Source organism: Mustela lutreola, chromosome 2, assembly GCF_030435805.1.
Source record: "Mustela lutreola isolate mMusLut2 chromosome 2, mMusLut2.pri, whole genome shotgun sequence".
In the NCBI taxonomy this organism is placed as follows: domain Eukaryota; kingdom Metazoa; phylum Chordata; class Mammalia; order Carnivora; family Mustelidae; genus Mustela; species Mustela lutreola.
This window is the reverse complement of record NC_081291.1, coordinates 115,116,745-115,139,029: the sequence shown is the minus strand read 5'-3', so window position 1 is coordinate 115,139,029 and position 22,285 is coordinate 115,116,745. Positions and strand designations below refer to the sequence as shown.

Genomic DNA, 22,285 nt, shown 5'->3' with positions numbered 1-22,285 from the left:
GTGTCTAGGCCGGCTGTTTTCTGGAAGAATTTCCATTACCCGAGCTTTTAATATGCTACAGAAACATTGAACAATATTTAGAGATTAGAGCCCTATGTAGAACAAACAGACCAAGGTCATCAGGATTCAAAGTCCTGGTGAAATTTGGACGTGAGTCTGGACCCCTGGTGTCTCTCTCTCACCCACCCCTTGCCCAAGACTCTGAATCCCTGAGGGGCAACAAGGAGCAGGAGGGTCCAATGAGGGGAGAGACATCACTCTCTATAGGACATAAATTGAACTTCACCTCCATCAGGGTCTCTGGGAATCTTTGCAAGAACTGCTTTCCCCAGCCACTGACGATGACCATGTCCCCTGGAGGAAAGAAGACACGGTGAGAGAGGAGTGGCTGTCTGTGGGGTTTTCAGACAGCTGCCTCTTCCAGCCCCATCATTCTCTGCCTGTGAAGGAAGGGCTGAATTTGTCCCATCAGAGAAAGGGAATATGGTGGGGACGAGGACTGCTGGGCCGGAGCTTACCTGAAACAAAGGTTTGGACTTTGATTTCTAGGAGTCATTAGCTGGTTGATTGGTTGTTCATTCCTTCCCATTCCCAGCCAGCACAGAACCTAGGCTCCACAGAGGCGGTCATCTCAGCTACCTGTTCACAGCTGTATCCCCGTGCCTACTGTAGCACTAGCATGTAGTAGGTGCTCAATCAATGCTTGTGAGCAATGTAAGAGTTCAGCCTAGTCCACATTGTGCTCGCTGCCTTTGGCAAGCCCCCACCCTCCCCTCCCCTGCTGAGCCCCAGCTTCCGCATCCATAAAACATAAAAAAAAAGAGGAGGCTGGTCTTGGGATTCTCCGAAACCTCTCCCAACTCTGATGTCCTAGAAGTCTGTGAAGTTGACAGATGTTGGGACAGGTGGAAAAGCGTTGAGCACTGACAGAACAATCATTTCTTCATTTGAAAAGGAGTAGAGCATGGGGGAGTTATGTGGGACAACCTGGCTTCCAGCCCCAGCTATGCTTTTTCCAAACTGTGTCTTGGGTGAGTCACTTCACAGTGCTAGGACTCAGTCTTCTCATCTGGAAAACGGCACTACACCCCCTACCCCCACAAGGTTTTTATAAGTAGTAATGAAAGTAGAGCCACTGGTACATGGTAGGCACATGGCGTTGGATAAATCAGACTCATACCTGTGCCTTTCTTGTTGGCTCAGTTCTATTCAGCCGGTATTTGTTGCTTGGCTATGACACAGCAGCACTGAATTTAGAACAAGTTGAAGAGGAAGCCGATATGTTTGAGTGTATTATTTCACTTCAGTATCACAGCCACCCTATGGGGTGTTATCCTCAGCACAGGGGTAAGGGGCTTGAGGTTCGGACCCTCTCTCGAGGTTACCCGATTGGGAACTGCCAGGACAGTGTTTTGAACCTGTAGAGGTGATTAAGCTATCGTCCTTCAGCTCCCGACTTACTCTTTACTCTGCTTGGTGGATGCTGCAGGTGAGACTCTGAAGTGACAATTCTGCTTTGTCAAAGAGGGAGGTGACCCCCAAAATAGGGGGAGCTTCCTGGAAGACTTGTGGTTCCTGTTGGCACTGCCCTAGCCCCAGGACCTGGTCCTGCTATTCCCCCAGTACATCAGCACCGGGCCCTGCCACGGGCTTCTGAGTCCCTTTTCCGAGCTTCTAGATTCTGGGACTCCATCCTCCCCACTTTGTTCTGCAGCCTGAGGAGGGGTGGTTTTTTTCCTGCGGGTACTGCCTGCATTACGATAGCATTCCCCTTACCACCCTAGTCCTCCAATGCCCTGGATTAAATTCTCGCTCTTGCAATGACTTGTCTGGTTTCGGTTTTCTCTTCTGGACCCTGACGATCCAGTCCTTTGAAAACTGATCAAGTCTGCCTGTGTGCTGCATGCTGCCTTGGATCTACTTCTGACTCAGCTGTTCAAGGGGAGGCTGCCGAGGGATCCCGCAGAGCCTCACCATGCTGGGGACCTGCCTGCGGAGGCAACTGCTGCTCTGCAGGGGTGGGGTCAGGGGTGGGGCAGAGTACCTTCCTCGGGGGGGCCCTCTGGCAGACAGATGGGCATCACAAAGTCGTTCAGCACTGGGCTCTCCAGCAGCTCCACTAAAGCCACGTCATTCTCGAATGTGCTGGGGTTGTACAGGGGATGGAGGAAGAGGCGTTTGACCCTGAGATGCTGCTCCTTCTCATCCGACTGATGCCTCCAGTGCTTGCCTGAGCAAGAGAAGGCACACGACGCGTGTTCTCGGTCCCCTTTTGTACCATCTGGACTGTTCTCAGCCTTAACCCTTTTGCTGCCCCTCGCTCCCAGGTGTCCCACCCTACGTGCCCTTCCCCAAGTATTCACACGGGCTCCCACTTCTGTCTTTCTTCTTGAGCTGATCCCATTGCCTGAGAACACTCATTCTGATGCTTACTGCCAATGTTCAAACCGTATCCTCAACCTCAGTGCCTGGGTCATGCATCCCCTCCTCCGGGAAGCCTCCCCAATTCTCCAGTTAGGTTCGTCAGTTACAAGTCTTTTTCTTGTGAATTCCCATGGCGACTTCTCTCTTCCTCTCCTATAGGACTTACTGCTTCCTATCTTATACTAGAGTTCTCTGTGCTCATATTTTATTCCTTTATTAGGTTGTAAGTTCCTTGAGGGTAGGGACTAGGTCTTAATTATATTATGTTCTTACATCCTGGAATAGTGTCTGTAGTCAAATACGTGCTGAACCAAACTGAATCAGTTAAGAAAGAGAAGTTAAGCTTGGATTGTTTGGGTTATGACTTCCTAGAAACCATGGATTTCTAGAGGCCTAAAGCGTCTTTAGAATGATCTAGACTGGCCTCTTTACTTCACTATTATAAAAATGGAGGCCTTGACTTCAGTGACTTGCTTGTGGTCTTGCCACCGGAAAGTCCTAGCCTTGGGCTTGGACTCGGGTCCCTGGACTCCAAGTCTAGCTCATTCTTCACTCCAGGTGTCCTGTCCTGATAAGTAAGTGAGTGGACACACCTTATGCCCAGAACCACTGTTGACTTCAATGGTTTGAACATTGGCAGTAAGCATCAGAATGAGTGTTCTAAGGGACAGGAGTCAGACTGTCCCTCACTCACCCATGATGATTTTGAAGTCAGAAGGTCTGAGCAGGTCTGAATCTTGTAGGACTAGGTAATCTGGATCGAGAGACTGGTGGAGGCAATGAGCTGCAGTCACGACCCAGCTGGTGCCTGAGAACAGAATTGTATATGCATATATTTCGCACCGCCCCATCCGGCCCCACCCCCACCATTGCTTCAGACCACTTCAGAACTCTTTTCCATTGGGTTTCAGAGCTGCAAGTCAGACACTCGTATAACCCTAATCTGAAGATGGGGAGTTAAATCTGTGATTTCATCTGCCTATTCTAATCAAAAGGCCAAGACTGAACATCTTAAACTGGGTTTTAGGGCTGCCTTAAACCCATGGGCTTGGTGAGCACCAGATACCCCAAGGTGAGTCCACAGAAGACCCTGGGCTTACTGGCCAAACTCAGGCCTTGTGGCCCCTGGATCAACAGTACCAGCCTCATCTGGGAACTTCTTAGAGATGCAGACTCTCAGGTGGACCTCAGATCTATTGAAATAGAATCTGCATTCAGTAGTAAAATCTGGGGATTTTAATAAGACCCACAGGTAATTCCTATTCACATTAAAGTTGGAAAAGCACTGATCTATCGTGGAGCTGTCCTCACCTGACTCCACTGTTGGGGAGGTGAGTGACAGGTGAGCCTGAGTCTGGGGGCTGTCTAGGCAGATGTGGATCCATCTGGGCCTTCTTCCTCTGTGGTGAGATCAGACCAGGAACTGGCTGGGGACTCTAGGTTGCTATCAGGTTTTCCTATGATGTCAGAATTGGAATGGACCTTTTATCATCAGGACCAAACTATGGCAGGAAGAGCCATCAGCCATCTCTTTCCTACCCTCATTCCCACTCCCACCCATATTTGCTTTATAGCAGAATCCTGACAATCCTATTTCCTAATGCTTTTGAATCTGTCTTATTGCCATTTCTTGTCTCCTGTTCTTACTCTGAGGCTAATGACTTCTCTCCCCACAATTGCCACAGCCACCTCACTGAAATCCTGGCTTTAGGATTTACTCTCCTATCAATTCGTATTGCCCCTGGAGAGAACATCCTTATAAATCTGCAGCAGCCTTCAGGGTAGATCTAAATTCCTAAGTATGGCCTTCAGGGCCTGTGTAAATCTCCCTTCCCTGGCTTCTCCAGGGTGAATTTCCTGGTTCTCCCTAGTCTGAGAGCCATGGCACAACTTGCCTTTGAGCTTCATCTGAGTGTATTGTAATCAGTGTTTGAGGGTCTGACTCCTTGACTTAGTCCTTCCCAGTGCCTGAGACTTACCAGGACTTCATAGGTGTTTGTTGACTGAAGAAGCAAGCTAGAATAGGAATATGTATCTCCTAGCTCCACTTAAGGGCTCTTTCCATGACACTGTCCTTCTGGGTCTTACTACTAGTGTGGATTAGTGATTCCTAATCCAGAAATATTGGTCAGTCTCCAGGAAGAGGGTTGGGTTCTTCCACTTTCACCCTGCCCCCTAATCCTGGATCTCCCACACTTCCCACATCTCCTTACCTAGAAGGGAGCCGCCACAGAAGTGTTGATTATTTGGGAATGACAGCATGGCAATCCAGGGGGTGGAGCCTTTCTGGGCTGGGCGTCCATTGAAGATCCTGGCTATCAGGTTCCGGGAGAACTTGGGGACCCCACACACTGCAGCCAAAGGAAGGAGGGACAGATCACACTCTGGGCTTCATCTTACTCTTTGCCAGAGCTACCAGCTCAACACCCTCTGTTTTTATGTATTTGAGCAAGGAGCCTGATGTGGGACTCAATCCCAGGACCCTGGGGACATGAACTGAGCTCAAGGCAGACACTTAACTACAGACGCTTAACCGACTGAGCCACCTAGGCATCCCTCATCACCCTCTCTTAGGAACATATGTTATTTTTGTTTTTCTAGAATTCATTGCAGTTTTAAGTAACAATGCCCCAGTTTTCCTCTGGGGTCCGTTCTCCTTCCATTCTTAGTCCATATGTCCTGAGTTGAAATGATCTTACCTCTGACTCTAGAGGTAGGAAGGTGACTGACCTGATGAGTTAAATCATCTCATGCTTTAGGGACGATTGCTCAGAGATGGGACTGTAACTCCAGCCAGCCCAATGAAAGTCTGCCTTGGGAATTTTGCTAACCATATTAAAAAGGAGAAGGCCCTTCCTGTTGAGGTTGTTAGGCTGCTGTCTATAAGCGAAGATTTGCCTATGATCACTTCATTGAGAGTCTTCTGAAAATGATGCTACTAATGGAAAAAAGCGGGTCTAGAAGATGAAGAGTAAAGTAAGAGGGAGCTTGTATCCTGATACTTGCGTTCCTTGATCTAACCATAACTGAAGCCTCGTGATATGGACATTTTAGCTTTGTGAGCCTATAATTCTCTCTGTCTCTCTCCCTCCCTCCCACTTCCTTCCTGTAAGCTGTTTGCATTGGATTTCTTTCTCATGAATGAAAGGGTCCTGACTAATAAAGAATTTTCATGCTCTACCCACAGGGATCTCTTCCCAAAGAAACCCTTCCTCAGGGCCTTGGGGGTTGAAGACCCATTTAAGAGTCTTCCTGTTTCATATTTTTTCCACTGACTTGGATTTACAGACATAGACACACAACATCTTATGGCTAAACAGCCCTTCGAGACCATCTAGTCCATTCCTCTCATTGCAGAGCTAAGAAAACTGAGGCTCTAAGAAGGGAATTAACTTGCCAAAAGTTACTCTGTGAGTTAGTGGCAAGATTCATTCTAGGTCTTCTGAATTCTGAGCCTTTCCTACCCTGGCCAGCACCACTAACTTTTACCTATGTGACTTCCCAGAGCACTCATTCCCTGAGCCTGATCCAGGTAACCATCTGCCTTCTTTGTAGCTGTCACTAAGCTGCTGATAGGGCTGGGATGCATCTTCAGCATCTCCCAGTAGTTTCATTCTACATATCCTTGGCCACTGCCCCAGCTAAGGTCCTGTCCTCATTCCCAGCAGAATCTCGGAATTCACTGGGTGGGAATTCCCCCAAGCATTCTTTCTCCATCTGTCCCCTCTGTAAACTTTTTTTCTCTTCAAAAGTAATTCTGGACTTTGGATCTCCTCAGTTCTACATTACGGGGGACCTGGCTTGGGGGATTCTCACCCCTCTCTGGCATCTTGAATCCCTCCTTTGCTTATGCCTCCAAAACATGGCCAAGTTTTCATACACTAAAACCATACTTCTGCTTTCCTGGCTTCTCATTTGTTCCATAGTCTCTCCCTCTCCTCCTCCCCATAGCCAAGCTTCTAGAAAGAGGAGTTGACACTCAGTCTCCACATCCTTCCCTCTCCTTTCGAGGTGGATTTGGAAGAAGAAAGTGCCAGGCTATGCATACTCTTGGGAATAAAGGCATTTAACTGGACATTTAATAGATCCACAATCATAGATGGAGGTAGAATGACTCTGGGTCCATACATGGGACTTCAGCAGTGCTCTTTACATGTGTAGGAAGATACTATTTGAAATTTCCTCTCATGTAGTCCTCATTTCCAGGATTCCCCTTGCCCTCTGCCTCCCTATTATTAAAGGTGGAGCACCCATTGTTTTAGGTGAGGCTGGCTACAACTTTGAGTTTTAAAGGAGCAAAGCAGAAACCAAAGTTGGAAGTGCAAATTTTCATTTGAAGAGTCAGGGATTGTGGTAAAAGATTTGTAGGTTTCAAGGAGCCAAAACCCAGAGGACTAAGCATACCATCATAAGGTTTTTACTCTGAGTCACAGAGAAAGGACGATGTAAAGATAGTTTCCTGCCTTGGGAGAGAGATAAACCTAGCAGAAGTCTGGACACGGTGGGGGTGGGGGGAGGAGGGAGGGTGGGAGGAGAAAGAGAGAGAGAAGAAAGAAGGAGAAGGAGGGAGGGAGAAGAAAGACGGAGGAGGAGGGGGAAGAGAAGGACGAGTGTGAGGAGGAGGGGGGAAGGAAGAAGGGGGGAGGAGAAGAAAGAAGGAGGCAGAGGGGGAGGAGGAGGAGAAGGAGGAGGAAGGGGAAGAGAGGAGAAGGAGGGAGAGCTGGAGACTTTAAACACAGCAGAAGGCCTGCTTCCTGAATCCTTTCAGTGTTGACAGTAGAGGCTGGATTCTTGTCCGTTGGAAATGTCCTGCCTGTCCTCTAGAATGTCCTGTAGCATTGGCACTCTCAACTGTTTTAACCCTCCACATGCTCCCTTCTTGGCTTCTGAAGCACTTCTCTTCCTGTGTTTCTGACCGCTTTTTGGTCACTTTCTTGAGGTTTCACTTTTCTCCATGCCTTCCATTCTGGGTCCCCTTGATCAGACCTTGGCCTGCTCTTCTGCACACTTGCGGTAGTTAATACCAGCCTCCTCCTGTCCCACCCTACTGCCTTTCCTATACCCTGATGGACTTCAGATTCATATCTCTGACCTGTTATGTCCTCTGAGTGGTTCCTTTCTTGCTATTCCTTCCTTACATCTTCACCTGGGTTGCTCGTGACCTTCTCCCCTCTGACATTCCAGATGCTTGTTAACGCCCACACAGACCACATCTTGGTTGCCTCCATTTCCTTCATCCCCCATGTTCAGTCAGCCCCTAAGCTGGTAAAACATCACCAGAAGAAGAATACTCGTTGCTTCGAGTTGCTTCGAAGCAACGAGTAATCTTCTTCCTCCACACTATGTCACAGGGTGGTTTCCATGTAACCATGGTACCTCAGTGTTTCAGATAAGCCACAACATAGATACCTAGAAGAAAGGGAAAATCTGAAAGACAGTAGAACCCAAGACAGATAATCCTTAAGACCAGCTACATGTAAAATGTCAAGCACAATTTAGGATTCTTCTAGTTAACAGCGTAAAAAACATAATGTTTTCATTACAATACAAACCCTAAACAAATGCAAACCATGAGTACATCCATGGAGAAGCCTCACTAACAGGTTAGCTGTGCACCTGCCCCCCATCCTCAACATCTGCACCATTTCATAAGATTCCTATACATCAAGCCCTACTGAACACACTACTTGGATGTTTTAAAATCCTGCACCCACACCTGCACCAGCTTAGCCTTGGTCTGGTGGGTTTTCACTGTCTCTTTCCAGAGTGCTTTCCACCACTTCCCTGTGATGCCTACCCTCAGGTCTGCCTATTCAGAGTTCCCTGCAGATGAGACCCTGCAATTTCTAACGAGCACTCCAGGTGATTCTGATATACTCCCACTAGGAGAATCACTGGTTACAGGACAGAGCACAAACATAGTATGGCTTTTTTTTTTTTTTTTTTTGAATGGCTTTTAAGACTCCTTCCATTCTCCCTGATTCCCCACTGCTCCTGCTCTACTCATGCATGTTTCCCTGCTCGATCTTCATCCACTCTGGCCTTTCTCTCCTGTCTCCTGAATTCTTTGCAGCATCTCTGCAAAGCTCTCTAGATCCCCTTCAGTGATGCTCCCTCACCTTTAAGTGCCTAGAGAGCTGCAATCTCTACTCCTCTTATGACACTTGATGGCTTTCACCCTTGTGAGACTTACATGCATGGAACCCTGTCTTGTATGCTAGTTTGAGCTCTTTGAAGTCAAGGGCTTAAACAGTAGGCACTTGAGTGAAGGCATGTGTAGCTTAGAGGGACACATTCCAAAACTGCCCCCATTCCTCATCACCCCTTCTTAGATGATGTCCAGATGACTAAAGTTGTACCTTTTCTGTAATGAGAGGATAGGAGCTTAACGAGGGGCCAGTCTCTCTTCAAAAAGCCAAATAAACAAACATTAACAATCATCAATACAAATGGCTAACAGACACAGGAAAAAATGTTCATCATCATTGGCCATCAGGGAAATTTAAATCAAAACCACATTGAGATACCACCTTACGCCAGTTGGAATGGCCAAAATTAACAAGACTGCAAGACAGGAAACAACAAGGGTTGGAGAGGATGTGGAGAAAGGGGAACCCTCTTACACTGTTGGTGGGAATGCAACTTGGTGCAGCCACTTTGGAAAACAATGTGGAGATTCTTTAAGAAATTAAAAATAGAGCTACTCTATGACCCTGCAATTGCACTACTGGGTATTTACCCCAAAGATACTGATGTAGTAAAAAGAAGGGCCATATGTACCCCAGTGTTCATAGCAGCAATGGCTACTATGGAAATCACCAAACTGTGGAAAGAGCCAAGATGCCCTTCAACGGACGAATGAATAAAGAAGATATGGTTCACATATACAATGGTATATTATGCCTCCATCAGAAAGGATGAATACCCAACTTTTGTATGAACATGGATGGGTCTGGAAGAGATTATGCTTAGTGAAATAAGTCAAGCAGAGAGAGTCAATTATCATATGGTTTTGCTTATTTGTGGAGCATAAGGAATAACACGGAGGGCACAGGGAGATGGAGAGGAGAAGGGAGTTGGGGAAAATTGGAGGGGGAGACAAACCATGAGAGACTGTGGACTCTGAGAAGCAAACTGAGGTTTTGGAGGGGAGGGGATGGGGGGATGGGTGAGCCTGGTGGTGGGTATTAAGGAGGGCACATATTGCATGGAACATTGGGTGTGGTGCATAAACAATGAATCTTGGAACACTGAAAAAATAAAATTAAATTAAAAAAACAAACAATCATCAAATCCCAGAATGAAGGCTGTTGGTTATCCACAGAGAGTTTATTTCCACTTCAGACCCTGACAGGAGAAACAGAGTGCAGAGAAGCTTGTGATATAAAATATACAAAATATAGCACCCTCTACATGTACTGTTCACAGACATAGGAGTGTGCTTTCATGAGCCAATTGGAAAAATGGACACTTCACAATTGTTCTCTTGGAATCCCTCTTAGGACTTCTCTGGCTGTCTCTCTCTGATGGAGAATACCCAGAAGAGCAAATTCTGGAGAGGAGGAACACAATCGACCTTGTGAGGCTCAGAGGAGAGGCTGCTGGCAATCAGAAGCCTGAAAGCTAGAGTTAGAAGGACCCTGAGGGGCATCTGATGTCTTCGTTTTACAGATGGGGAAACTGAGGCCCACAAAGGGAAAGTGATTTGTGAGAGGTTAGACAGCCAGTTAGGGGCAGAGCTGAGGCTAGAACCCAGCACTCTTGGCTGTCCTTTCATGGGCAAGTCTCGTCTTCCCTTGTCTGGCTCCTGGAAACCCAAGGAGTGGATCTTTCTGAACGTCCATGCCAGGTGGGTTCTCTGAAGAGCTCAGACTGCAGGCACACTGGGCAGTCTGATGGGATCAGGTTACTCCTAATGTTCTGAGCTCACTCTTTGTACCATTTTCCTGCCCAGAAGCGGGGCATGGTGTTTGTCTTCTCTTTATCTAGACAATCCAGTTGAGTCTCTGTGCCTGGGGCTGGGGCTCTGGTGGCCTTTTCAGATGATACACTTCAGAGCTGGAAGTTTGATTCATGCTTGTCTGGAGTGGCAGGTGTAGACACCTGTGTTGTTAGCTGGTATTGGAGAGTGACATATGAGTCTAAATGATGTGTTCAGAATTGGCGATAGGAAGTTATCAGAGATGGGGAACCTCCCACTGAGAGTCTCTTGCCTCTAGTCACCACAAACTTTTCCAGCTTTCTCTTTGTCCTTTAATAGAGAGATTTCCTTTAATAGAGAACACAGGGATAAGGCTTGGACTACAAGAAGCTTTGGGGAGAAAAATCCAAGAAACAAAAGTACTCCAAGACATCACACTAGGAGACAGGAGCTTGGAGGTCTTATCCCTATCTCCTGAAGCCCTAGGGCTTTTCCCCTAGAAGGGACTAGACTTGTCTATACTGAGGGCCGATCTAGGAAAATAAATGGACTCAGCATTCAACTCAACATAAGGTAAGATTTTCTAATAGTCAAGTCTGAGCTCAGGCACACCAACAGTGGGACCGGAATGTTTGGTAGGTGAGTAGGAGTGTAGAAGACCACTGCATCAAGCCCTCCTGGAGAGAAGTGCTGGGATTGGCCAGAGGGCTAGCTCCCTCATTGTGCTTCAGGGAGAGTGAGGCCTACGAGGGGAAGGAGCTTGCTCAGGGCCATGGACCCAGGCGTCTTGTGTGAAGCCTTTTCAGAGCCCCAGGGGCTGTCTTGGGAGGATGGGGACAGCGTGTTCCATTCCATTTGGTCTGCCAAGTAACTTGGAGTGTGCCATCGAAAGTGCGTGTACAGCCTCTCTTGGGCTGGGTGCAGGCAGGCAGGCAGGCCCTGAGGATGTCAATCAGCTCACCGTTCCACCTGTAGCTCCCCCAGACCTTGTGGGGAGCCCATCTTCTCCCACACCCAGTCCACATAGTTGGAGACCTTTGTGTAGACCCCATAGACCTGCTTGCTGCCACATTCTTCGGGGCCCCCCCAGGACACCAGGCCTTGGGCTACCCAGCGCTGGCTCAAGTCATCCAGAATGACAAAGGCCCCACCACTGTCTCCAAGGCACGTGTCCTTGCCACCCTCATAGTAGCCAGCGCAGAACATGTTCTCTGTGACGCTATAGTTCCCCGACCGCGACTCATAGCTGGTTTTGCACTCCGCATATGGCACCACAGGTAACTTGACGTACTGTAGGACATCTGACAAGGTCCGTGTGCCACTGCTGATGATCTCATCCACTGTCACATTAGGATTGGAGATACCCCAGCCCGCTACCAAGCCCAGCATGTGGGGTTCTGGGCCTTCAGGCTCAGGACTTGGCAGGCAGATGGGCATGACATGGGGTCCCAGGGGCACAGGTTCCTGCAGCTGCACCAGAGCTATGTCGTGGTTGTAGTTCTGGATATTGAAGTCTGGGTGGAGCACCACTTGGGCTGCAGAGCTGTTGACAGCCCCTGATTTGTCCCGCACATCATGCAGGCCCAAGAAGACAGTGACATGCTCCTTGGAGACTGGTATCACTGTGTTGTCCCTTCGCTGGGAGCGCAGCACGTGGGCTGCCGTGAGGATCCAGGACTCAGAGAGCAGGGCCCCACTCCCAAACCATTTGTCGTTTGGCACTCTCGAGGTGTCCTCCACCACTATCAGGGCCTGCCATGGAAAGAGGCCAGGCTCAGCATTCCTGCCCCCGATGATTCTCTTGACCAGGTTTGGCAGAGAGCGGGAGGGCTGACCACACACTGTAAGGAGAAGGAGGGAATGGGGACAAGAGACAGAGACTGGTCAGATCAGCCATGTGCAAAGAGCCACCAGAAGAAATTCACATCTCATCCATTGTAGATTATGCCACAATGGGACCCTATTCTATATTACAGGGCTATGGTGGCCCCGGAGAGCTCTGCACGGGTGTGACCTTTGACCTCAGTCTTTCTAGTTGGCCTGTGTATGGTCTGGCCCTTCTGTAGCCAGTGCCATCTATGGATTAGACAATTGTATGCACGGGCCTCCACCATCCTGAACCATTTCCAGCTAAGTTTGCTTTGGCCTGAATGATCTCATATTCCAGAAGTGGCCCATGCTGTATGGATACTTAGAAAACTTCTGGAAACCATAGGACATGGGCTTTCAGAGAGAGAAGGAAACTAAAAGGCTGTCTGGCAGGTCACAGCAAACACTGGACTGGAAGCCAAGATACCTAGGGTCTTGACCTGGCTTTTCTTTCTTATGTCCTGTGCAACCTTAGATAAGTAGATTTGTCTATCTGGACTTAAATTTTTGATCTGCTAAATGAGGAAGTTGGTCAGTATGAGCTCTGTGGCTCTTTCAAATTCCAAGTTCCCTCAATTTTTATTTCATGTTCCCTGGTCACCCCATTTTATAGGCGAGTAAAACTCTCCAGATATTAAACAATTAGCCCAAGGTCACATGGCTATGAAGTTAACAGGGTCATTAGCAGAGGGCTATATCTTGTCCCATCTATATATAGGTCAATGTCTTGTCCTATATCCCAAAGTGCCTCATTACACATAAAAATCATGGCCATGGGCTCTGCAACTTTTTCTTCTTCAGCCTAAAGGACTCAAGCTGTGAATGCGTGCCCAGCGTACTCAGGGTTAGGGAAAGGTGGCATAATCTACGAGCAATGATGCATAGGCCCTACTCTGGGCCTCCCATCATTGCACCCAGGAACCCTGTAGTACCTTCAGGGGAAGAAGAAAGGTCTGATCAAACTTCATTCCACTGAGTTGTACCCCGAGCATGCACATGCACCACCAGCCTCCTGTAGCCAAACGCCTTTGGCCTATGAACCGGGGGTCTTCAGCACCATTCCTCCGCTGGCTAAGAACAAGCTCACATGAGCCTTCCCAGCAGGGTTATTAGGCCCTAGAGGTAAGCCTGGCATGAGTGTGGGCTTCCTCCTCCTTGCAAATGGCCAGGCTACACTCTTTGGTCCTGGATACTTTCAACGATCCTTCAAAGGCCAAGGAACATTTGAATTTTCTTGGGAACTTTGGGATGTCAGGCTTTCAGCAACCTAATGCTTTTCAGATGTTCTTCTTCCTGAAGCCAAAGGCTTCTTCCATGATCCTTAGGCACCCTGTCATTCACACCAGGCCAGATGTGAGCTGACCTTTGCTAACTTTCTGTTGCCTCATCTTTCAGAGTGGAAGGCCAGGCTCTTGGCTCCAAGTCGCAGCCTATGAGGTGACATTTCAAGGCAATCTGTGACTGGCCCTACACAATAGCTCATTTAGTGCTGAAAGGCCCTCAACTGGTGAAGGCCAGGACTGTGGTTGAGTCCATGCTTACAACAAAGCCAGCACTGAGCAGTGCCTTTCTCTAGTGTCAGAGCTGCAGAAGCTTGGAGAACCACTAATTTACAGATGTAGAAATCGAGATTCAGAGAAGGCAAGTGACATACTCAAAGTCATTAATGACAGAGCCAGAAGAAGAGCCCGTTTCTTGTAACTCTGGAATCATTTTCTCCACTAAAGTCTGTTTTTCTTCTTGATATGCTTTTGTACTTTCAAGAGGTTGAATGATGCAACAAGCCTTGTGAGAACTCACTGAAATGAGGCCATTATTTTTGCTGCTACCATTCTCCATCCACTCTTTTCTGGAATAAAGGAATCTTCTTGAGAAACTAGAGCTGGGCTCTATAGCCCTGGAGGTAATGAGGGAGGGCCCTTAAAACAAAACTGTGATATTTTAGAATTCTGGGTCCATGAGGATATCATGAAACACAATCAGAGTCAAGAATGGCTCAGCATTACTTGTGTTGATATCAAAGTCTTGGCTTCACCTTCGAGCTCTGCCCCTAACTCCGTGGGTAGCCTTGGACAAGTCATTGCCCCTCACTGATCCTCAGTTTTCTCATGTGTCAAATGAAGAACAAATACTATTTGCTTAATATGATTCCTTGGAAAAGTGGATATAAAGATGCTAGATAAAATGGCTTTTTCCTTTCTGGCTTGTTTCTGTGTTCAATGTTGATGTTTTAAGAGAGAAGAATTTAGAAATCTCTGGCATGGTCCCATGGTGAACCGTGGTTCTTCCCAACACCACATATTAAAAGAATTTTATGACTCCCTGTCTCTGTTTTATATAAATATAGAGGATGATGATCATTAAGGATCATAGAATGTCATGGATCACCTTATCCAGCTCCCTCACTTCTGAGATATGGAATCCTAGCCTCAGAGAGGTGAGATTACTTACCAAAGATCACAATAAGAAAATGACAGCACCAGGATTAGGACCCAAGCCCCTGACTCCCAGCTCAATGACTCTTCCCCTTCAAGAGGTTGCAGCATGGCTGCCCGGGATGGAATCTGCCTGAAGTGCTTTTTCCTTTGGCCCACATGATATTTTAGCAAAACGAGAATTAGATTTTTCCTATTTGCCAGAACACCACCATTCCCCATCCTCTCTGAGTGTTCAACTGTGCCCTTGGGTGTGCTCCGGGCTAAGCCTAAATGAGATGATGGGGATCAGCACAGAATGGGTATGTTGACCTTTCCTCCACTCCACCTCCTCCAAGTTCTTTCTTCATCATAAAGCGCTCCCAAATGAAGTCTTCCGAACTAGTTCTCACCCCTCCACTCCCAGACTACCACATGGAATGAATTCTTCCTTCTCTAGAATCTCATAGCAACTGCGATGGCCAACATGGAATGCTAACATTTTCCTTGGTTCTTAAGTATAATGATAGACAACTCCATAGTCTTTACATTTTAACATCTAAATCTGATATCTAGAAGCTTACTGAGTGGATATGGAGAGTTACTAAAATGCACCTGGTTTTCCCAATGCTCTTATTCATAAAATACAAATGTCAGCCAACATTTAACTATACTGTGAAGCTCCTGCTGTTCAGCAAACATGCAGATGGGATTAGCATCGATCCCCAGTGCTGTCCTGAACAGTTGTGTCTTTCGATTAGTTCCGTTTGATTAATTAAATCAATTCTGCTATTCTTGCTTATATTACAAGTATAAAGTTCTGTGCCATGACTGTTATTTATTTATTTTTTGGATGCAGATTATTTGTTTCACCCTACAGTGTGCATTTGAGGCTATAATTTTCTAGTAAGTTGATTTGAATATAAGTGTGCACTATGATTGCAATGCAAATCACCCATACTTTTAATGCTAAAGCAAATATCTACAAAATGTCCCCCAAATCTCTATGCATGGTGATACTTTCTATTATCAGAAAATTTTTTTTTCATTTTAAAGTGGGGTCAGTGGGTAAACCATGAGTCATAGCAGTCCGTAAGACTTGAACAGGTTGCTCTTTGGAAGAACTTCTTTCTCTGTCCTATAATTATGTCTTATGTTGCTAATCTCCTCTACAGCACAGTTAGTGCTTGAGGACAGGGTGCCCACTTCCCTGATTTCCCTGGTGCACAGGAGGTGCACACACAAACCTTTGCAGGGAAAACCTGGTGGGAAGGGAGCAGAACTACAGAGAAAAGAGACCAAAGGCTTTTGATGTAATAGCACAGGCTGAATATAGAAGCTGGTTGGTTTGCAAAGGTGTGAGGTTGGGCTTCTCTATCTTTGGCTTTCTGAAATATCTTTTAACAGAAAAACAAAGCATCATGGTCCCCATCCCCACCCCATCGACAGCCAGAGCACTGTGGATGGGAGACCTGGAGAGAGAGGACTTGAGACTCAGGTACCTGGCAGGCATGTGGGCTGGCTTCTCCCCAGCACTTCATTCATCCAGACTCCTTGGGCAGAACAGGTGTATATACCTGGGAGAGTGAAAAAAGGCAAGAGAAGAGGGAGAAAGGGTTGATTTGTAGTACATGGAAAATAGATCTGGGTTCTTAATTCTTCTATGGTGGACAATTGTAAAGACATACAATTGTAAGAGACCAAATGGTCTCTCTGAAGCCATTCTCTTTAAGCCAGTCCTCCCTGCAACCTCAAGGATCTTTCTAAAATGGGAATCTATGCTTTCCTTCTGCTCAGAATCACCAACGGCTCCCCATTGCCCTCAAAAACAAACAGCACACTCTTCAGCAGGGAAGCTGAAACTCTACACAATGGGATGCCTGACTGTTGGCACCCCCTCACCCCTCCCACATCCGCCTGGCCCCACCCCCTAGCGGGCACTTCCTCCCCCTAAGGCACCTGCCACCCCCTCTGCACCCCACCCCCTCCTGCCCTGCTCCAGTTCTCTGTGGCTTACTTGCCTTTCCTCCTTTCCCCACTTAATAATCTCTTTAAGAAACCACACTGGTGTCCACTATCTTGTCTGAGTCTTACATTAGCTCTGTGAATTATACTGCTGTTCCCCTTTTGGAAAGTGAGGACTTGGAAGCTTAGAGAAATTGGAAGAATTTTCTTAGCACCAGTCTGTGGCAGAGGCAGAACTGCAGGTCTTTGCCATCTCCCTGAGGGTTCCTTCTTTGTCAGGGACTCTGGGTGTGCATGTGAGGGTGCTGGGGTGCCCTGTGCCCTAACCCCTGGGACACCAGCCTATGGCAGAGAGAGGTGAGACATGCCCTCAAATGTTTCTCCTCCCAATTCTCCCCAAACTTCAGCCTGTGGTCTGGTGCTGCAGCCCCCAGTCTAGCCCTGAGACCCCAGTGGTGAAAGGCGGAAGGGGGCTGGTTTAGCATGGAAGGCTCACCTGTGATATTGTGGAGCATCTGATAGTAGGGCTGCTGGCAGGAGTATTGGATCTCAGATTTATATGTGGTAAGGTTGTTCCTGGTGGAGAAGGTAATCAGCCCATGTTTCAGCTCTGCTGGGGCTCCACAGTCTGCAACTGAGAGAAGAGAGTGACACCCCTCAATTAGCCTTTGCTCTTCTTGAGGTCATATGGTGCGGCTGACTTATATAGACGTGCAGGTTGTGCACTGCACACAGGTGTGGAGAGCAATGTTATAGTCTATGAGAATGGTGCAGGGCCTGTGCAACCATGGGTGGCACTGCTTTTGGGGGGTCTCTCCCATCCACTGTGGCAATACCGTGTGACCAACTCACCTGGCCTGGTGTCAACTCCAGGGCAGGGGCAGGACTACTGGGATCTAAGCAGGGCCCAGACTTTCTCCCCCATAGCCCTTTTCTTGACTTTTAGTTCTATTGTGCAATCCTCTTGGTCTCTCCTGCCCAAATACGAAGACTCCCGCTCGGAGGGAAAAACCTCTGGCTGACATAAACAGAAGCAGCTTCGGTTCTTCCTGACGACCATGTGCTGAGTAAGAGCTGTTAACGTGCTCACATTGGTGCTTGGCATACAAAACCCAAAATCAAACAGAAAGAAAGTAGCTCCTGCATGAGTACACGGCCCCACCCTGTCAGCTCTCCGTAGGCATCTTGCTTGGTCACAGAAGGCAGGAGGGTGGGTTGTGGAGTAAACTCAGTTTTCATCCTTCACCTGCTTATGTTGTCCAATTGCTGGGGGCTGGATGTTGGATCTGGCTGTAGGACCCTGCTCCTCAGAGGTGGTCTTAGGGGCATCACCTGCCCAGAGCCTGGCATGAGTCTCCCAGAAGCCAAGTCACAGGCTGAGGCCCCAATTTGTCAGGGCCCCCTCAAAGCCTTCTTTTAGTGGGGGGTTCTCATTTCTAAGGAAATCTTCAGTCTAATAGCCTATGCCAGAGTTGAAGAGTCACAGAAGAATCATAGAACTTTGTAGCTGCTAAGGGACCCCAAGGCAGACAATCCAGATTATCATCTTGACTTTGCAGATGAGCCCAGAGAGGAGACTCGACTGGCCTATGGTCACACAGTGAGTGTGACAAACAGAAAACTAGACCTGACTTTAAACCCAGTGTTCTCTTAAGAAAACCAACTGACAGTTCTTAAGGATCTGTGTTGTACTTAAAATGGCTTAAAATCAATATTAATGGGGAAATGATGGACATTAGCTATTAACCTCCTGGTAATTTCAGAGGGCAGCTTAAAAAAAAAAAAAAAAAAAAAGAATTTCCAGTTTCCCCAGTTTCCCTCGTTGGGAAAGAGAGGGCAATTTTCCCTTAAGATGTTACCCAGAAATTGTAGTTTTAAAGTTTAGAACTCTAAATTCAACATTTTGACTGAACAAAGAGTTACCTGATCTGAAGCCCTCCACTCTGGCGGAGAGGGGTGAAGGCTGAGAGTAAAAGCAGGTGTCTCCTATCCACCAGGAAGGCAAAAGCCAAGAGAACTGGCTAATGTTTTGTCTTGACCTCTAATCCCCTTGGGCAAATTGTTCCCTTTCATTTTGATCACCCAAAAGTGGAGATACTCTTCCACTCTGTGTGAGTGAGAGTCAGCACTGGGATCACAAGAGGCAGTAATATATATATATATATATATTATTTAAAACCATAACACAGTTTTAAATGTATTTTCCTGCTGAGTCTCAAAGCAGATTGATTTTTCTTCTTCTTCTTCTTCTTCTTCTTTTTTTTTTTTTTTTTTTTAAGGAAATGCCAATGAGTGGTGCCTGGATCTTGGTATTACTCTTGTCTCTCTTAACTTTGTTCTAGCAGCTCATTTTGCCTAAAGTATTCTCTGGACCTAATACCTAGTTCCAGAGGGAGCAGTTGAAGTGTTGGCCTTGGACACGGCTAGCTGGTTAGGCTACTGAGAGCCTCCCTTGGCTGGCAAGGGAGAGATTTCCTGAATACAGGGCCTGCTTTCCTATCACTTCAGAGAAGTAACTTCGCTGGCCCTATAGCGAGATAGAGGTGAGATGCAGTATAAGATAGAGGGTTGCTTCGGCTTGGGTGTGGTGAGTGGGGTGGTATGCTTGTACCCCCAAGTCTACCATGGCAGATGAATGACCATGTCTCTCTGGGACCTAGAGACGACTTCCTTTTCCTTATGGCCTTGAGACCGGCACAGTCAAAGATGTTAAACCAGAACCAGCTTCCTCAGCTGGTCTTGCTTCTTTGCCTTAGGAAGGGTCTCATCCTCTCTCTAACACTCCCTCTGGCCACTTCCACACCCCGGAATCACAAGGCCCTTCCCTTGTCCCTCCCCTTGGCCTCCCTTGCTCATCATCCTCTGGGATGGGACGCACCAGTCCACATTCTGTCTCTGCCGTCCTCTCTGGCCGCCGTTTATTTTCCTTCAGACACATCTTTCTTGAGCCACAGTCCCGAGTGTATTCTGCCACAATCTGGGACTTCCCGGAGAATGACACACCATGGGCTCCCCTGGCCCTCCGGCCTCGGGGTGGCCCCCTACCCCAGTGCCTCTTGGTCCCCACCCTCGGTGTCCCTGGGTTCCAGCATCACAGACCCCTAACTGTGCTACTCTCTCGCCTGCTTTCCCTACACGGGAACCCCTGGGCTCCATGCTCTGGCCTCCCTGAGGCCTTGATCAAACACTGCTTCTTCTTGAAAGTCTTTTCTTAGTCTTCTGATTGGTTAGGGTTGCCTCCTCATTTCTCCTTACAGGGGTTCATCTCTCCGGTGCATTTTATCTTATGCTACTCAGGATTGCCATTATGGTGGCCGATATAAAATCTTCTGCCTCTATTAGGATTCCCTCTGTCTCACCGAGTACAGTGTCTGTCACACTTTGGGGGCTTACACATACAGATTGAGCTGATGTTCATCTCTGTTGCCCACCTCCCCTCTGCTCTCAGGGGCATCCTTATCCTAGGCTGACACCACAAACTAGGTACCTGCCCTTGTCCACCCTTGCAGGGCTCTGCCTGTGTCAAGAACCCATTTAATCAGCACACAGACTGAGCAGTCCCAGCGTAAAGCACGGCTTCTCTGATGCGTCTGTTCTGGTTTTGTTCAGGCTGAAGCAGAGATTCCCGCCACCACCACAGAGCCCTTTATCATGTGACCAGTGATGTCCCATGGTTCGGAGGGTGAGGACTGTGGCTTTTGAGGGTGATACCTAACTTTTGAAACCTTTAATCAGGGAGTTTTCAGAAATGCGAGATTTGTAAGCCCCAGCCCAGAGGACAGATCTTCAGATAATGCACTTTCACGCCTGTGTTAGGTCCACATGGAATAGAAACTTTCGTGGATGAGGCTTTGTCTAGATTTCCTGCGAAACCTACGCTCTAGGACTTAGTGTTAGTTTCACCTACTCATGGTTGTTAGAAAGGAGCAACAGATAAAAATAGTAAAGTCATCAAGTCACAGGCCTTCTGGCCCGTTTCAGCTTCAAGTGTGGAGTGGATTAGGAACCAGGGCCCACTTTGACCTGGTCAGCCAAGGACCACATAGTTATATATGAAATCTTGCGTCTCCAGGACCAAAGTCATCTGTCCTTTGAAAAGAGTACGGTTCACTTGGAGGTGCTTAAAAAACCAAAAATTCCTCCTTGTCCTTTCATTATTTTCCAGCGTACTGACTGAAGGACGGGTGAGCCCTCCAGGGGGAAAACTGTTCTCTACACAGCAGTTTCAACTGCTCGACTGTGTTGTCTTGTTCAGCATCCACACTAATCCGCACAGGAATTGGAAATGGAGTGTTGGTGGGGTGGGGAGGGGTGCAGGAGCTCTGGGGCCCCAGGGTCTCATGAGTGGTCCATTCCTGGACGTCTGCACTCTGTGGGGTCCCGTCCTTCACTCTGTCTCTTGCTCTGACCCGAGTTCGTTCTCCTCATCCATTTCGGTTTCTGCCACCGGGGTGAAGATCAAAGAAGGGTCAGGAGGTGCAGGCAAAGGAAGCAGAGAGAGGAAGAGAGAGAGAGAAAGAAGAGAAAGAGAAAAATTAGCAAGCAAAGCAAGAAACAGTTCATGCAGGAAATACAGAAATCGCCCCACGAGGCTGATTAAGAATGCAGTTGAGGTACAGCTGGTGTGGGTGAGGGTTTGGGATTGTGGAATTTGTACCACTCTGAGAATTTGCATAGTCATAAGTCCTGGCTCATAAAAATTACAGCATTCTGCCCCTGGAACGAGCTTTGTATTCATCTGGTCCAAGCCTTCATCTGGCATACGACATTAAGGGTGGAGTGGAACTTGCCTTGGGTCACCATGACAAGCTGGAGGCAGGGTCCGGACAACCACCCATAATTCCCACTTCCTGTCCCAAGTGACTTCACTACACATGCACACTTCTTGTCTGTTCCCCACCTCTTTCCCCATAATCCTTCAGGGCTTGAAATTTCTCAGTCTTGCTCATCCTTATACCTCCCTTAGGACCTAGCATGGGGCAGAGAGATGCTTAGTAGGAACCTGCTCAGTGAATGAGCAGAGATGCCAGGAATGTCTGAATGGGGATTCTAAGAATCCTAATCCAGGCTACCCTGGAAGAACCAGATCATATTCAGGAGAAAAAAAAATCTTCTTTTCTCTAGTACAAAATGACAGGCATTCTTTAGTATACTAACATAAGTCACATGAGACGGTACCATCAAATACAGTAGTGTGTTATTCTTACCAGAACTTCCATTATAATTAAAAAAGCATGCATGCGTTATTAGGGGAAAATTATTATTCAAGTTCTGCCTTCCAAAAGCATGAATGAGAGAAAAGCCTCTGCCAAATGAGGAGGTTTGTTTGGTGTGGAGTGGTGGTGGCGGGGGGGGGGGGTGGAGAAAGACATTTTTATGGGGCTTTCATTTATTCCCAGTTGGTCCCACAGGTATGATATGTACATTAACTCAACTGGTCCTTTGAATAATCAAGAATGCAGGAAACTGAGGCCAAAAGTCTGAGTGCATGGCTTGGGGACATTCAACGGGTTGAGTCTGGATTTGATCTAGAACATCCTGACTTTAAACCTACCCTACCCTCTACACACCACATTCTTTTTTCCTTCCTCCTTCAGAATGCCCCCTTGCTTTCCCCTGCCCAGTGCTTCCCACAGAACTCAGTCCTAGCACTACACGCGAGCCACGTGTTGGACGAGGTGCGGGATGTGTC

General features: G+C 47.5%; 1 protein-coding gene across 3 annotated transcripts in view; it reads right to left on the bottom strand.

The window, feature by feature from the left end:
* MASP1 (MBL associated serine protease 1) overlaps nucleotides 1-22,285 on the bottom strand; it is a 65,137-nt gene that overhangs the window by 5,007 nt on the left and 37,845 nt on the right. For 2 of the 3 annotated variants that reach the window (XM_059163181.1, XM_059163179.1), the window contains 3 exons: nucleotides 17,090-17,227; nucleotides 16,131-16,205; nucleotides 9,718-12,186 (listed from right to left, as the gene is read on the bottom strand). In XM_059163181.1, the coding sequence (XP_059019164.1) occupies nucleotides 11,303-12,186; nucleotides 16,131-16,205; nucleotides 17,090-17,227 (1,097 nt within the window). In that variant the 3' untranslated portion in view covers nucleotides 9,718-11,302. Of the gene's footprint in view, nucleotides 1-286; nucleotides 355-2,044; nucleotides 2,231-3,118; nucleotides 3,233-4,637; nucleotides 4,776-9,717; nucleotides 12,187-16,130; nucleotides 16,206-17,089; nucleotides 17,228-22,285 lie in introns of those variants that run through there. The other variant, XM_059163180.1, reaches the window with a different exon arrangement.